The sequence below is a fragment of the Trachemys scripta genome, chromosome 3, assembly GCF_013100865.1.
Source record: "Trachemys scripta elegans isolate TJP31775 chromosome 3, CAS_Tse_1.0, whole genome shotgun sequence".
In the NCBI taxonomy this organism is placed as follows: Eukaryota; Metazoa; Chordata; order Testudines; family Emydidae; genus Trachemys; species Trachemys scripta.
In genome coordinates this window covers 186,645,552-186,663,463 of record NC_048300.1, presented here as the reverse complement: position 1 = coordinate 186,663,463, position 17,912 = coordinate 186,645,552, and the positions used below count along the sequence as shown (strand labels likewise).

The 17,912-nt window shown below is 42.2% G+C and overlaps 1 protein-coding gene across 1 annotated transcript in view; it reads right to left on the bottom strand.

The window, feature by feature from the left end:
- The window catches only part of LOC117875533 (protein eva-1 homolog C-like), a 61,351-nt gene extending 44,258 nt beyond the window's left edge, over positions 1–17,093 (bottom strand). The window contains exons 1-2 of the mRNA XM_034766912.1: positions 17,003–17,093; positions 15,509–15,723 (exon numbers count right to left, since the gene is read on the bottom strand). Coding sequence (XP_034622803.1) covers positions 15,509–15,723; positions 17,003–17,093 — 306 coding nt within the window. The remainder of the gene's footprint in view (positions 1–15,508; positions 15,724–17,002) is intronic.
- Positions 17,094–17,912: the final 819 nt, after the last annotated feature.

Genomic DNA, 17,912 nt, shown 5'->3' with positions numbered 1-17,912 from the left:
ACTCACTTTTCCCCCCTTCCAGTGGTTTCAATTTAGCTAAACTCACGCAGGGCTTGGGAGCCTGATGGGTTCTCCCATTTCTCATGTTCTTTGAATTACCTTCATACACTTCTCCATTCATAAGACCCCTTATAAAACTCCATCTTAAAATCCACAGGGGAAAGACATTCTGTCTCCTGATAGAAAATGGCTTCATTAAGAAAGATTAATGATTTTTATCCCTATGATCCTTTAAAGCAGAAAGGGGGGGGGGCAGTAAGTGGGGCAGTAATTAAGTTTTATGTTCAGCTAGATGACTTAGGTGGTATTTACATACTTCTGTGGAGCCCCTTAAAGCTCTAAAATTACCATAATGTTTGTCTGACACACATGAACCTGTCAGAGCATTTTGACTGAGACCACAGAGTGAGATAATTCATTGGCATCGTTAAGTCCCTGCTTAACAGAGCTATGAATTCCATTCCCAACCTGATTAATTTTCACTTACAAGGCGACTTCGGCAAACTGTGTCTCAGAAACTCTCCCAGCCTCTCTCCACTCCTCTTTCTGTTCCCTCCTCTCACATGGACCTGCTTTTTGTCCCTTTCCATAATCCCACCACTGCACCTCCCATGCCGACACTTTCTTCTCTGCAGCTTCTACCATTCAGACTAACTTTCTCACTATCTCAGTGATTCTCCATCTATTTTCAAATCTCAGCTGAAAATAATATATTTCCTCCCTAGCCAACACCCCTTCATCTCTCCATCTCCCATATTTATAACAGGCACAGCAATGGCTGCTCCAGTTTAGGTTACATAGCAGGTTCCATTCTAAACCCCAATATTTTTGGTTGTTCAGATACTTCGGAAGTTTTCACCTTTCTGCCTGACATTTGCCAGGCTTTGTCTCTGCTTGAAGTTTGTTGATTTATTTTAAGGTTTAAACCAAGACATTTCAGCCATTTTTGAGGGCAAAGTGAACAAAGAGCATACTTGTGATCTTTTCAATATAGAGATCTACAGATGAAAAATCTGGGAGCGGAATGGAAATAGGATGCATTAAGATGAGGTGCCTAGGAGAGTTTGGGGATAGCAAGTTATTTAACTAAGGCATGAAAACTCTGTGTTTCACTACGTTGAAAATGCACACATTAGTCAGTAGCCACGTTCTATACAATCTAGGTGGGATTTTCAAAAGTACTCAGCATTGACCTAACTACTCCCATTGAAACCAATGGGAAACTACCAATGATTTCAGTGGGACTAAGTTAAATTAACATGGAGCACTTTTGAAAACCCCACCTTCTATGTGCAACCAGTACCCACACAGCTTTCCCTAGGCACAGTGCAGAGAGTGAGGCAGCTAACCACTAAGCTAAGCTAACTATGAACGTAGGTGGTCTTTACATGCCAACAAATGTTCATTATTCCTTTGCCTTGTTATACACTAATCTCCAGTATGTACCACTTACTGCATATTTTTCGCATAAATGACTTCCTGGTTCTCTTTGTCTGGCATACAGAGTAGTACACAGCACTAGAGCATGCTACATACTGGTGTATCAAAGGGCATAGGAGAAATTAACCATGCAATTGCAAGATTGTACTGGAATGCTAGGGGCTAAGTTAAGGTTGAGTGTGAAAACTTTTTGAATATCTAACTGTGCAACTTCAACATTAAGTAGAGCTGGTCAAAAAAGGGAGAAATTATTTCATGAAAATATTCAAAATTTTAAATTATTTTTATGTTGTGTGGTTTAAAATGGGCATTTTGGCAAAAAAATGCTGAAAATTTTATCAAAATCATTATTCACATTTTCTGTCTAAAACCTGGGCTTTGCTAAATAAAAAATGTTTATAATTATTGCAATCTTTTTAATAAAATTATCAATAAAAGTAATGGAGCATTTAATAAAAAAGGGAGAAATGCAAATCATGCCACAAAAACCCATTCTTGATTTTAAAAGTTTTTGCATTAAACATGTAGACCCGCTCTTACATTAACTTTTCTTTAACTGGAATTTATCTTTGAACTCTATAATATATCTTGGATGCATTCTGTATGATGGATGTGATCTTAACAAAAATTTTGTCTTTCCACATGTACCACTGAAAATCTTTCCCCTGCTATCCTCATCTACATTTTCCCTACACTAGACAAAAAGGTTATAAGTGTGTCAAAAGTGGTGCTGACTTTTCAAATCAGTCAGTGGGTGATCAACTGACACAACTGACATGTCATGGGACTTTCTTACCAGGGAGGCAATTTGTTTATTGTTTATTAATCTACTGAGCGTCAATTTCCTTTGCAAAGTCACAGATGGCAACAAATTATGTTGAACAAAGAAAGCTTTCTGTTTATTCTCTCGTGCTACTTCCTACTTGATTCGCTCCCAGTCACTGTGAGCTGAGAATAACAAATCACTGCTGAGGAGGTGGAAAGGTGCAACAACAAAATGAGAAAAATACCCTTGAACAGTCTGGACATGTATAGAATTCACATGCAGAATTAACCATGACTCTGACATAATCATAGTCTGGTGGGCCCCTCAGCTAGTACAAAATAAAGTCACATTGTATTATAAAAATCACACTAACTGGGGAGGAGACGGAATCCTTGTCTGGCGCAGACGGGGAGGAAAGACTCCTTAATTGTCTTGTGCCATTTTATAACGGGGTTCCAGCGGTAAATCAAGCCTCAGGGCTGACAGTCAGAGCCCACAAGGGAAGTCATGGCAGTTTAAATCCATTCCATTCTCTGCTCCATGATTGAGTTGAGAAGCCAGGAGATTTAGGGGAGATAAGAAGGAAAGAAAGCCAGGTGAATTTAAGCAAAACAAACACCAATCTGACCGCTGTGATTTATGCCTCTGATTAATCTCGCTCCAATGACCCAGCTCTTAATGTGAGAGCTGCTGCAAGATCAAAATCAGGTCTTTCCATAGGTACTGAGAAGCTACACACTTGATAAACTTCATTGTGTTCTCTACTGGGGGAGGAGGAGGAAGGGGTTCCTTATTAAATGAAATCAAAGTTTTAAAAAAAAAACCTCAATTGGGTCACTGCAAGAAGGTGTTTTAAAAACCCACCCTCTACACATACATACTTTTTTATCTCTTTGTGATATTCACCAAGAATTACTTGCCTTGAGCATCATTCATTTTACATACACCACCACTGAGTTTAACACCTCATGGCAAACCTATTCCTATTTTAATTCCATTGCAGTCAATGGAGCTAATACACCCAGGGTGACATCCTGACCCCACTGAAGTCAATGGTAAAACTCCCATTGACTTCAATGGGGCCAGGATTTCACCCCAGGGCTGCTCTATTTATAACATCCATCATCAGAGAGGCACAAGGATGACTCTAGTCTAGAACAATGGTTTTCAAACTTTTTTTCAGGCAACCAGTTCAAGAAAATTGTTAATGCCCGCGACCCAACGGAGCTGAGGATGAGGGGTTTGGGGTGTGGGAGAAGGCTCAGGGCTGGGACAGAGGGTTGGGGTGTGGGGGTGAGGGCTGTGGGGTGGGGCTAGGAATGAGGGGTTCAGGATGTGGGAGGGGGCTCAGGACTGGGGCAGGGGATTGGGCTCCGGGATGGGGTCAGGGCTCTGGGCTGGGGGTGGGGATGTGGGATTTTGGCTGCAGGAGGGGGCTCTGGGTTGGGGGGGCTCAGGGCTGGGGCAGGGGGTTGGGGCGCGGGCTTACCTCGGGCTGCTCCCAATCAGCGGCCCAGCAGGGGTGCTAAAGCAGGGTTCCTCCCTGTCCTGGCACTGCGACTGTGCTGCGCCCCGGAAGCAGCCAGCAGCAGGTCCGGCTCCTAGGCAGAGGCGTGCAGGATGCTCCACGCGGTTCTCGCCCGCAGGCACCGCCCCCACCCCAGGTCCCATTGGCCGGGAGTGCCGAGCTGGTGCTCAGGGCAGGGGCAGCGCGCAGAGCCCTGTGGCTCCCCTGCCTAGGAGCCAGACCTGCTGCTGGCCGCTTCCGGGGCACAGCACACTGTCAGAACAGGTAGGGACTAGCCTGCCTGAGCCGGGCAGCACTGCTGACTGGACTTTTAACAGCCCGGTCGGCGGTGCTGACCCAAGCCACCACAACCCAGTGTCTTATATTCCGCGACCCAGTACGGGATCACAACCCGCAGTTTGAAAACCACTGCGCTAAAACATGCATCACTCCTGCCAAGTGTGAAACAACAGGGAAGGCCCACACTAAATGATGTTTCAAGTAGTATGGCATTGAGACACAGCAATCAAAAGAGTTAGATGCATTCTTTAAATTAGAGATATGTGCATTCATCATGAAGACAGGCATAAATATTTAACAGGCGTATTACACAGTGCATCAGTATCTTAAAATATATACTAGGTGAAAGCCTGTGCTGTCGTACGGATGTAACTTGTAGTAAAGTGTAAAAAAGCTGAAAATGGCTGAGAACTTAAAAATTGCATGGTAACAGACCGAGAATCCCAGTGACAATTCAAACTTGTGATATTCTGAACAAAAAGTGCTCTCAGCTATGCTTGTAGCTGTTTCCATCACTTCACACTGATTCAGCCAACGTTCTAGGCTTCAGAGTGACAATCCTGGAATCTTATTCTATAGTTATACAGGGTTTATTGGGCCAAATTCAGTCCTGGTGTAAGTGGGTGTAACCCCACTGAAGTCAGTGGAGTTACACATAGCTGCACCAACACATTTTCCAGTCATCTACCTAGCTAGGCCACAGGATTTGCAATTAAAAGTAACAAATGACACAGCCTTTATTCTGTCTGCATTACCCATGATACAAAGCATGGAGTATCCAGGTTCCCTCTCTTAAATGGTCGGGAGAATCGATTATTTCATTTGGGTTATTCTTACAATTGGGTTTCATACTATTTTAAATATTGTTGATTTTTTTTGTATGAATTTATACATTATTGTAAAATCATAACATGCTAATATTTTTTTACAATTGTAATTCAAACAAAAGTTTCAGATTTAAAAGAAATATTTTTAAAAATAATCCTGAACACGCACATAAAGAAATAATGGTCATTACAAAGGACCTCCCAGATCTTAATGCAAATCAGTGAGGTTCATAGAGTCAGAGGATTTTGATAGGAGTTGTGTGGGAAAGTAGAACAAATTACAGATAGGAGCAAGAAAAGGAGGACTAATCAAGGAAGCACTATCACCGTAGATTGGACATGAGGTGCCTGTCTGAGGCAATATCAAGCAACTGCTATAATCAGACCTCTGTATCATGCACCAACTCAACTTGCCATGTGACTGGTAGCCCATCATTATTATTACTTATTATTGTATAGCGATAGCAGCTGTAGACCGCTATCAGGAATCAGAGACCTATTGTGCTAGGCATTGTACACATAAAACAGAAAGTAGTTCCTGCTCCAAAGAGTTTACAATCTACGTAAATGTACAGATTGACTTACTTACCATCTAAGTAAACGGCAATGTTATGCTGTACTGGCCTAGAACATGTATGGGCATGCACCTTTCTGTCACATGCTGTCTAAACATACCAGGGTGAAATTAACATGGCCTGGGAGCAAGATTAAGATGGAATGAATCCCCAGGTATTAATTCAGATGTGAAGCACTCAAGAAGGAATATGTTTGGCAGGTTGTAGGGGAATGGATTGATAAACATCTACTATAAATACTGACTTACAAATACTGACTTATATTGACTTGGCATTAATTAAGGGTGAGGAACTCAATAACAATCTGTATTAAAGGTATCATCTTCAAAGGAAGAAGACATATTACTGATGAAAATATAAATGAGAATATAATTTAGGAGTCATGGGATTACAGGAAGGGAATGTTTAAAATGCACAGCAGTGACCCATGATGCTGTCAAACACTTTCCCATGGGAGTGATGGATGCCCCAGCACTTGGAACTCTTACACCTCGACTGGACAACGTACTAATGCATGTATTCTGGGGAACAATCTTGCACCAGCTGGCGGGGTGGTCGAAATAGAAACTGGAGACACAAATGATCCATCACCTTGTGGTATGCAATCAGACTGCTTTGAAGAGCGATTTCAGTGAAGCTAAAGATTTCACGGATAAGGCAATTCAGAGACTAAATAGGCAGATATTCACCACTGCTTCTGCACAGAGGTAGTATCAAACATTTTTGCCACTTACAAATATTTAACATGTTATATACATTGTGGGGGAGCTATACTTACATTCCCAACACAATGCAGCCTGGGCACTGTACATGCGATAAATTGCATCAGTTCTGTGATTTTAGGCTGAGTTTGGAGATTATTGTAACTTCTTCAGAGCATATACTCATTGATCATGATATTAGCCTTTGTAAAGCCGCTAGCATCATGTGTTTTTAAGTGCTGCTTCACAGCAACTTTTAAAACCCTGGAACATTAAAGCTCACTGAAGATTTCTGTATGTTCAGAGGCTGAAATAGAAACCCTTCACGGAAACAGCACATAAACCACTAACATATTAACGCATTATACCAAGATGCAGATTGGTCCAGTGGTCACATGACTGGGACGGAGTAGCTCTGGGTTCTACTCCCAGCTCTAGTGCTGACCCGCTGTGCAGCTTTGTGCAAGTCACTTCCCCTTTCTGTGCCTTTGTTTCCCTTGCTCCCTTTGGATTCTGTGTTTAGACTGTCCCAGCTTCAGGGACAGGCTCTTATTATGTGTTTGTACTGCACCTAGCACAATGGGGTCCCGATCTCTGTTGAGGCCTCCAGGTACTAATGTAACATAAAAATAATAATTATAATAAACTTCTTGAGATGAAGACGATGGCAGCAGAGGAGCCTGATACAAGAGTCACACCACTCGGCTCGCTAGGAAAGTTGGATCACTTGAATTACATTTGTTTTCTTGAAATTTGGATCACTTGAATTGCAATTGTTCACTTTCTCTGAGGCTCATGGAAAAATGTTTGGGGAAAAACAGCTCCCATCCCCATCACCCTATGATCAACATTTGCCTCCTGGTTCAGAAGCTGTGCGGCTGCTGAAAAGCTTATCTGATCTTCCCATCACCAGAAGAGTCAGATCACTGCCCTTGCTTCATATTATTAAAACCTTGCCAGTGAAGGGAAACAACATCTCAGAGAATTCTGTGGTTAAAATGCAAGGAATCCACTCCCTTTTGTATGACTGCCTCCCACTCTGGTAGAACAGCAGCAGGATATGATGACAGAGAAAGTGTCATGTATCTCACGTAAAGGACAAAAGGAAATACCACCTCAGCAGCCTTCGTGATCCATGTCACTGATCATCCTTGGGAGAGGTGAAATAGACACAAACTAAACACAGAAGAAATGCCAAGTGTTCTTTCCCCAAAAGCTAACTAATGTTTCTAATGAGAGAAGCATGATTCATCTCGAGAGCACACTCTTTTCTTTTCAGGCAAATAATTCACAAGGCTGAATTTTGCCCCCCGAGGTGCAGTTCCCCTTGGTTTCATGCATGCATGTCTGAGGGCAGAATTTAGCCTGCATTCTACTTGACAAATGTGTAGAAGCAAAAACGCAACACCTCTATAGTGCCTTTTATTTTCCTGATAACAAGGTTTTTATTCTCGGTCACCTTGTTAATAGGAGGATGTTGCAGATAACAACTTGGCATGAGGCATAATCTAGGGTATACGATAACAAGCGATGTCACACATTGTAAACTCTCTTCCACACAAGCCTGGAGTTATGTTTAATGCTGTAAATTAATAACATCAGGAATGTTGATTCAGGAACATGGAGTTACCGAAAGATTTATAAATGTATCAAGAATCCCATATCATTTCAAGCTTCATCCTCTGACTCTTCTCGTTGTGTATTTTACTTTAAATCTATCTCACATATTTTGCAAGTCAAATTCACGCATTTTGGGCTTAGCCAATACTTTTATGGGGCTTGTTTAATTACACATATTTGTTTCTGATTGGGCCACACAAACTTACAGCAGTTATATTGCTCCTTCTGTGCTAGTGTAAAGACTAATGTGTGCCTATGCATAAACATTGATATTTTATATAACAGACACAATGGACCAAAACTGCAAACTTTGGATCCAGACCTGAACTTTCCCATAATCTGGGAGTGTTCAGCTCCAGGACTTTGGTTTTGGCTCCAGTCTAATACACAGACATACAAACACATACACTCACATGGCTAGGATTGTTTTCGCATGCTATAGTAGGGGAGGGAAGGTTATATTTTAATTAACTCATTTTATTCATAAATAGTAGTAGCCAAAGGCCTGAGTCAGCTTTGAGGTGCTGTTGTGCTAAGAGCTATAGAGACAAATACAATGATACAGTCTCCACCTCCAGGAGCTTACAATTTACCTTGTAAATATTTATTACTGGAGGTATCTTAATGAATGAAGTGAGGAATGAAGTAAAAAACAGCAATTTTTTAATGAAGGCAAAGCCCTTACATAGCTGTGCTTGTGTCCCCCTTCTGCCTCCATAGACTTACAACTCACAGCCCCTTGTCCCACAAAATCCCATCACTATTTACTTTCATCTGAAATCTCCCAAACTAATCTGAAAATGGTTCTGAACAAAAATGGGCCATCGGTCAATTCACCTGAGATTGCTGAAGGAGGCTGAAGTTCTTTCCCGCCACTAACAGAATCTGGAAACAGATACTTGGCCACAAACCATGGCAGATGTCCCTGATGGGGGAACTTCCATTATGGGAAGCATTGGTGCATAGTGGCCACACTCCACCGCTTACAGTGTGGAGAATATTGTAATAATTGGGCCTATGAATTTATCCTAACCATGACCTCCACTGTGAGAAGTTCATAAAATGTCACAATAACCTATAACCATAAATGTGGGGATGGGAAAAAATGTGAAAGGGAGACAATGATCAAATTACTCCAAACAAAGAACCAGCTGATATATCTCAAGGACTGTGTTAAGATCATTCTCTGGTAAACAAGAGGAGTGTGGAACTGGAAGTCAATTGACCAATATTGGTGAATCAGAAATCAAACCTAACTGGTGAACAATATAATGAGATATGGGCTCTTACACCCATCGTTCCTTTTGGGGTACTTAAAAGAGAAGACTTTGTGGGGAAGAATAAAACTAACCACTGCTGGCTGGGAGACATATGGACAGGAAAGAGCAAGCTTCACAATCATGATCATCACCCCTACCATCTCCTGGAAAGCCAGGGTCCACTGTTGTACCACTACACCTTTGTTGTCCTAATTCTGAGAGATGTCGTGCCCAGACTGAACCAGATGATATCACCACCTCCATCAACTTTGGCTAAATTCTGAACACCATCTGGGATAAGAAACTTTGTCTCCACTTCTCCTCTCCTCCCCTGGGTATGCTTTTCCTTCCCCAGCTTATTTCTTCCCTTTCCTAACCCTCTCCTTAAATTTTACCTTCTGTCTACTAAGAGTCTGGATTAGCGGGCCAAGACTGTCTCTTTTACAACACTGCTGTAAGCCTGTGGCCAGAAAGAGGAAAGCAATGCCCTAACCAGCCTAATGCTGGTATAAGTTTGCCAGAGTGGCTGATAAGACTGTGTGCTGGGCCTGTGTTTCTCCAGTTGCCAGTAAGAGTCAGAACCAAAGACAGAAGCTGCATCTTCTATCTTTGCTCTTCTTTTCTCTCCCCTTTTGTGTGTTTGTCTTGTTATCTAGGAACAACTACAGCAACAATAACAGCTTCAGCCCATCTCAGCTAACTTCTCTTTTCTGCCCCCAAATGGACAGTTATTACCATCTTTAATCCCATCTAAAAGACCAGCAGCCAGGGTTATTTTCCTTTTAGAAAACTCTCTACCGCTAAAGGGAAAGGGAATAAGGGATATTATTAAAATGAAAACTTTGCTTAATATTTACATTTCAAATGCTTTAACTGTATTTCTTTCTTCCTGTATCTATAATTGAAGGTTTAAAAGATGTTTAATGATCTGTTTGCCATGGAACGAAGCAGGCCGAGACTTTAAAACCCTGAACCATAGTAACTGTTTACTGTGGTATCGTGACAGATCATGTTGCTACCTAGAACTCTCCGGGCCCACTTATTCCATCTTCTAAGACAACACAACAGGAGTCAGAAAGGACCAGCAAAACCCAGAAAGAGGCTCGGGCTGAAAGACACCCTGAGGGCATGAAGATCTTGGAGACTGGCCAGAACCTGCACTGACATGGCAGCCCTCTAAGGAAACTTGTGGAGCTATGGTGGGTTTTAAAGTTGCTCCTCCTTTACCAGCGGTAGGTCTGTGTAACGGGCTCCTCTGTGCCTGAAGTAGTAACAGTTCATGGAGGTCCTTTGTTCAGTCACTGGTGTGGCGGCTGTCACATATGTAGAGGGCAGCAGTAACACTGGATGCTCTTCACATTGGCCACTAATCCCTCAGGTGAGCACTGCATTAGTGGTTCAAGGAGGAATAAGTAATACCACCCTCTACACCAGCTGTCCAGAATCTAGTCCAGAAATCTGCAAAACTGTCACGAGAAGAGTGACCTAGAACTTGGCAGCTACATTTCAATGGTGGACATAAAATTAAGGAACAGTTATGGCCAAAGGTTCAGAAATAGGTGTGACTGATGGCTGGTATCTTGGTCAACACTCAGGTTTGAACCACGGAACTACAGAACCAGGAGTCATTACAGCTTGATCTAAAGAGCCAGAGTCCCTAGCAGGAGATTGTAACTGACTCACATCCTATGTTGATTGGGCAGAAGGAGCCACATAACATGAATTCACCAGTGGGTTACATAGATACCTATATTGTCGAAGCAAAATATGGGCATAGGAAACCCATCAGTCAAGACTAGAGCTGGGCAAAAAATTTTTTGGGGGGGCGAATACTTTATTTGCTGAAAAATGCAATTTCGATTTACCAAAACTGTTCACAAATTCAGGAAGAATTCAGCTAATAGTTTTGTCTGGAAAAAATTGGGGAGGAGGGGAAATCCCCAAAAGTTGAAATGTTTCAATTCAACATTTTCTAAATGAAACATTTTGACTTTTTGTTTCAAAACAACATTTGGTTTTGAAGTTTATCTAGATTTAACACAAAAAAAGATAAAAAACACTCAAAAATTAAACAAAACATTCTATTTTGGAGGAAATTAAATGTTTAACTCAATCAATCAGAAATGAAATATTTAGGTTTTTTGTTTCATCAAGAAAAAAAACAAAAAAAATTGCTGTTTGACCCAATTACAGGTTGACCCAAAATATTTTTTTTTTCGGTTCAGCCACCAATCCAAAAAAAAAAAATAAAAAAAAAATCTGTTTTTCACCAGCTCTACTCAGGACTATGCAATGGTAACTACACAGGCGTGTGCAAAAGAGGAAAATACCTCTTCCAGCCACAGAACTTTGCATTTAGTGCACACAATTACTATTGGTGATCAGAGGTATGTATTCTGTGGGGACAATTTAGACATTTATATTTAATACTCTGACACTTAATGTTTCAGGATTCTGACTGCCTCTTCCACTTACTCATAAGCAGGAAAAGAGATGGCCAGGAGGCACAATAAATAGGACACAGCTGTTGCTTCATACTTTTGGCCCCCTGCAAATCTTGATAGTTCCAACTGCCTGGGTCCCCTGCAGAGCCAAGGAAGAGATGTTGCATATGTTCATATTCTCCACCCATCACCATAGTGCCTGAGTACATTCCTGACTAGCACCGGGACACTGATTTCTTATCTCCCTATCAGGAATAATCTTCGTGGAATTTCAGAAGCGACAGAATACAGGCCAGTGTTAGTGGTTGGCTTGCATCACTACTGTACTGGCCACTGCCACAGAGTCAAATAGGTCCAGAGTTGGCCCAAAGGGGGAAGGAATGGGTGGTCATTTTCCACACTGCAACATCTGAAAAATGCAACAGCTGCTTCAAGAAAAATGATAGAAGCCTTTCTGATTTTCCTCCAGATGGTACTGCAATGAACCTCAAACTACTGGTATTAAAATCCCGCAAATCTGAGAACAGACAAATAGTGTCTGATTTTCTACACAACTTTAATCTGTTCTTTGACCTACCCCATTCATACATTTTGGCCCAGCAGCTAAGTAGAGACCCAGTCACTTCACTTTGAGACGGAAAGCCTAGTATGAATGGCCCTTTATGGCTTGCCATTCAAAGTCTTTATGCATTTGGAAATCTCACATCGAATCTGACTTCACTATGTTAGAATAACAGAACTCTGTAGCTTCGGGTCACTGACATAATGTTTCAGACAGGCATTCCCATGTGGCGTACATTTTGTTTCAAATGAAAACAAGTGCCAATAGCAAGGGATTCTGGCACTTGACCCCAAGGACTAGGCTGGAGGCCTGGATTAACAGTGGTAAATCTCAGTGTAATCAACCTCAGCCTTTTCCCTTTTATCACAGAAAAGGCTTCCAAACTGTACTTCTTGATAGTGGGGCTCCTTTAAATGGGAATTAAATGTAACTCCTCAATACAAAGGGATTCCCTTGTACTGAAGGATGTTAACTCCCCAAGCTCCTCTCTTCCAGAGAGACAGATTTCTGCAATCTGGACTTGATTAGAACTAGTGATTTAATTGTGAAGGACCCTGGTTTAGCTGATTTTTTTTAATTACTGTCAAACAAGATGCATACACAACGGCCCCATCTATACTCTCTGTACAACTGAGTTTAAAAACCCAGGTAGTCAGCACTTCCGGTGGGTTTGCTGTAAGATATCCAGGGACTGAAATGGATGGAAGTCATCCAATGCATGAGGTGAGGAAGAGAGCGTTTTCCATGAATAGAGGGCAGCATGGAAGACAGCATGAGGACCAGGTTGAGAGAAGGGTTCAAAAGGCACCCTACAGGGCTGAGAGGAGCACAGTTTGAAGGAGGATATCTATCTAAGTACTTCTATGGTTTCCATCTCCATAGTATCCAAACACCTCACAATGATTAACCCATTTCTCCTCACAACACCCCTGTGAAGTAAGAAAGTGCTATTATCCACATTCTGCAGGTGGGGAACTGAGGTACAGCGTGACTAAGTGACTTGCCCAAGGTCACACAGGAAGTCTGTGGCAGAGCAGGGAATTGAAGTCAGGACTCTTTAGTCCCAGGCTAGTGCTCAAAGTATACAAGCATCATTCCCTCTGAAGCACCCGGCACTGACCACTGTCAGAAGACAGCATACTGGGCTAGATGGACCATTGGTCTGACCCAGTATGGCCGTTCTTATGGGTAAATAGAAATAATTAAATCTCAGCCACTTTGTAAACTCATCCTCTAAAGCAGTGGTTTTCAATCTGTACTCCGCTGACCCCTGGGGTTCCGCAGGGTCCGCGAAAGGTGGTTGTTACCATAGAACAGTGGTTTTCACCCAGGAGTCTGCAGACTATATCTAAGATTTCCAAAGAGGTCTGCACCTCCATTCGAAATTTTTAGGGGTCTGGAAAAAGGTTGAAAACCACTGACCTAGGGATCAACCACTCAGTGCTACACACACATACTACATGACTGACTACAGCACACACCGCTCTCATTCTAAAACCCAGAGGGACACTTTCTGCTCTCAGAAGCACCATGGATGCCAATGGAACCTGACTGCATAAATCAAAGGGCAGCGTGTAGCCCACAGGGTGCAGGGTCACAGGTGGAATCCCTATCACTGGAGGATTTTAAGAACAGGTTGGAGAAACACGTGTCAGGGATGGTCGGGGTTCATTTGGCGCTGCCTCAGTGCAGGGAGCTGGACTCGATGACTTCTCAAGGTCCCTTCCAGCCCTACATTTCTATGGTCCCATGAGAATCCTGCCAAACACCCGAGATCGTCATTAAATCACTCCTGCAAGCAAAGTCACGGCATGAAAAACTAAACACTATGTCTCTCCTCTTCTCTTGCTATTCCAAATGCTGGGGAGGCTTCTTAAATATGCCACTTGCAGATAAGGGAATGGACTAAATACATGTGTTTATCTATTGTGCATGCAAATGCAACTTATTGAGCACATTTTGAAAAGCATTGTTTGGCAACAAATAAATAAAAGAAGGATGGGTTGGCCTCAGCCAAAATCCTTTGTCTTTAATCTCCACATCCTCCTGCCCCCACAGCATGTCTGCCTGTTGCCCCCCTTGTTACAAGCTATCAACACATTTGGGAAAGCCTCTCTTTACTGCAAATTCTGGTATGATAGAAGGAGACTCTGAGTCCCAGCCATTTGATATGCAGTATTCGTGTTACAAGAGCAACCGCAAGTCTGTCGGCATGTCATTTTTTTACAGGGCACATGTTGCCCCACCACTTTATCGTCAGCATTTACCACTGACATGTAGGAGCAAAAGCACTCAGATCAGCTCTTTAAAATAAACTGTAAATTTCTCTAAAAGTGCCCGGGTGCAGGAGATGCCACAATTAGTAGCTCTCTGGAGAAACTGGACATTTGCCAGATTAGAACAAAATGGTTCCTTGCAGCACAGATGCATCATTCCTTTAAACCACTTGTTCTGCTGTAACATTTATTACTAATTCTTATTGATTTATAGCCATAAATATGCAGGGCACTTAACACGAATAAAAGTGCAGGTCTTTGCCCCCAAAAGCTTGCAATCCAAATCCCTGATCCTGGAAAGACTGATGCATGTACTGAATGTAATGCCCATGAGTAGTCCCCACTGAAGTCAATAACATCAATCAGTGTAGGTTTCCACATCTGAATTTTCCAGTCCTATTCAACGTACAAAGGGTTCTTTGATTTGTGGTAGTCATACAACCTTAAAGAGAAGATACTGGTGATAGGTTTCTTTCATATAAATGAGTGACTAAAATTAACTACTGTCACATGGGCAGAATTCCTCTTTATGATTCAGTTATCTCTGATGATTTACATCAGCTGAGAATTTGATCCTATGAGTACAGGAGAAAAAGCAAACCAAAGATTCTAGCTGGATTTCAAGTCACTAAAATAAAACACCCTAAAACAAAATGTAAGTTAACCCTACAGGAAGTCCTGTCTACACTGAAAAACTACCATGTTGGGAGATCCAAGTAAAAGGTAGGCCATCCCCCAAAACAGTTAAAACACAGTTTGGTCTTGCAATATATTTGTGTTTTAGCCACATTCCTGGACCACTAAAGTCAAAGGCTGTAGCAAAATTCAGGAACATCCCATAAGACAGAATTCGGTCCCGTCTACACTGCAAGAACAAACTATTTATTAACAATTTCATAGATTATAAAGCAAGAAGGAACAACTGCGATCATTTACTCTGACCTCTGGAGTAACACCACAGGACTTCCCTCAATTCTGGTTTGAACTACAGCACATCTTTTAGAAAAACATAAGACCTTGATTTAAAGATTTTCCATGATGAAGAGTCTACCACAGCTCTTGGTAAACTGCTCCAATGGTTAATTACTCTCACAGTGTCAGATGGCCAATGTTACCCAGCGTGATAATTTTTAGAGCATAGATCTAAGTGGCATCAAGCACAAGACAGCTGCTGCATGGCCTGGGAAAGATGAAACCAAGAATTAAAGAGATGCAGTTTAACATGCAATACCTGAAGGGAAGTACCAACTGAACAGGCAACATCTTCCTTAATTAAAGTTGCATAGGACTGTAGGTATCGGGAGGGACACATCTGATGACTTGGCACAATTCGGCCATAAAAGGACGACTGGATGCTGATGGTGGTTCTGTGAGGGCATCTCAGGGAGACATATTCTCCATCGCAGGCATGGTCACTGTAATTCTTTAACACTCTTGATATAGAACCTGACAAAAAAAGATGACAAGAGCCATTAGCTTCCTGTCACTGATCATCATACTTTGTTACACAGGGCTGCCACTAATTAACTAAAATCCAGCTAATTAACTCTGACTGCACTGCAGTCAAGTAGATTTTGTCATCATCTCCCACTTCACAGCTGGGGAATGGACAGGGAGATTAAGTAACTTGCCCAAGGTCATTGAGAGTGTGCATGGCAGAACTGAGGTTACTGCCATGCACACATGAGTTCAGGAGTTCCAGGCTCCTAGTCCAGCACTCGGACCACTAAATTGGGTTGTCTCTCTCAAAACCGTATTTTAATTTCTTTGGTTGTTTCTCCCCTTTTAACCAATGGCATGAAAAGTTTGTTTTCTCCCTTCTTAGGTGGAGTTTCTAGGGTTTCTAGAAGGAAGCTGCTCCACAGAACCAAATCTTTCCCAGGGAGACATTACAACATCATATATCACAGTAAAAGCACTAAGAAGAATAGGTCATTTATCCATCAAACACCAGGGATGGAGGTCACCATGACAACATCTTCTGCATCCGCCACACTCAAGCTTCAGGGTTAAGCATTCTGGTACTGACCCAGAGAGGTGATACTTGCCGTCAGCCACCACTGAGATCGGTGAGAGTTGTGGACGTTCAGTACTTGAGCTAGTCAAGGACATTTTCAACAAAACAGGTTTTTTGTTAGGAATTGCCAATTTGTCAAAATTGAAACTTTTTGCAGGAACATACCAATTTCAATTAGACTTTCGCTGGTAAAGATTTCTCCCATTCAGGAAGGACTCTGGTCAAAAGCAGCACGAAAGACCCACCCCTGAATAGCCATTTGGTTAGAGCTACACATCCAGAAGGTGGCAGAGCCTGATTCAGACCAAGGACTCGAAGCTGGGTATCCCATATCCTAGATTGAGTGCCCTAGTCATCAGGCTGTTGGTTAATCAAGGTTGGTGTGTCTCTCTCTTTCTGATGAAAAACTTGGAAAGGTCTCAGTTTCATCCTGATAAGGAAATGGCCTGGGAAAGATGAAACAGGATGGGTGGGGGGAAACATTCCCAGTTCTACCTGGTACCTCTCAAGATCAAACCCCATGTCAATACAGCTCTGCTTAATAAACTAGCCAGTGCTTGTCCTAAACAAATTGGGAGCTTGCCAATTTTCAGGGTTTACCCTAGTCAACTGGAGGTGCTGTGTCTAGAAACCTGTGAAAGTTTACAGCCATTGAAAGAGGGGAGTGGGTTATGATTCCTACCTGTAGTGAGCTCTACCCTCCGCTACCTGCTTCTGCTGGGAACCATTCCCAATCTCTCAGCTGGCCCCCACAGCGAAAGCCATCTTCTTCTACAGCCAGCATCTGCCCCTCTCCCATCCCAAGTAGCAGCAGGGAGAAAGCCTGTGTGTCTGCAACAGAGACTGGGTGCTAGCACTTCTGAGCATGGAACCCAAAACCTGCTCAGAGGGCAGGAGTCTGACTGGCTGTCCAGAAAACCAAAACAACCCCATCTCCTTTTTTGTTTATTGATTTTCCTTTCCCTGCCCTTTTCTCTAACCTTTTCAGTGGTAAATGGATAAAGGTTAAAGAGGGGAGGGAGGGGCAAGGCAGAAGAAAAAACAAAAACCTAGGAAGGAAGAGAAAAAAAAGTTTTGAAAATGTTCAAAACTGAAAAAAAAATGATAGATTTCACACAAAAATAATATAAATTATTATTTAGATTATCATAGTGGTCCCTTTTGTGCAAATTTCCCACAATCCCCCTTCCTTTTCAACTATAGAGCAGGCTAGACAAGTGGGTAAGGGGGCCATCATGCTGAAATGGGTCAGAGGTCACAAGCTGGGCACAAGATGCCCAGGACAAATATAATCCTCCTCAGGGACCTCGGGGTTAAAACAACAATGTAGCTCGGCCCCACCATTTAGCTTTGATTATAGGGTTTTGGATATTTCCTCCCTATCTTTTACTATTATTATTAAACAATTATATTGTCGTAACACCTCAAAATATACTCCGAATAGCCCCTTTGTTCAAATCAATCTATTAATTTTCAAGCACCAAGAGCAAAATTTGCCTATAAAAAAAAAAGAGGCTGGAATAAGCTCCCTGCCTGCATAAGAAGAGAGGCAAGAGCGCTGTTTAATTTTAAAGCATTTTAGTCTTAGGAAGCTCTGTTGGTGTAAAATGAACTGGGT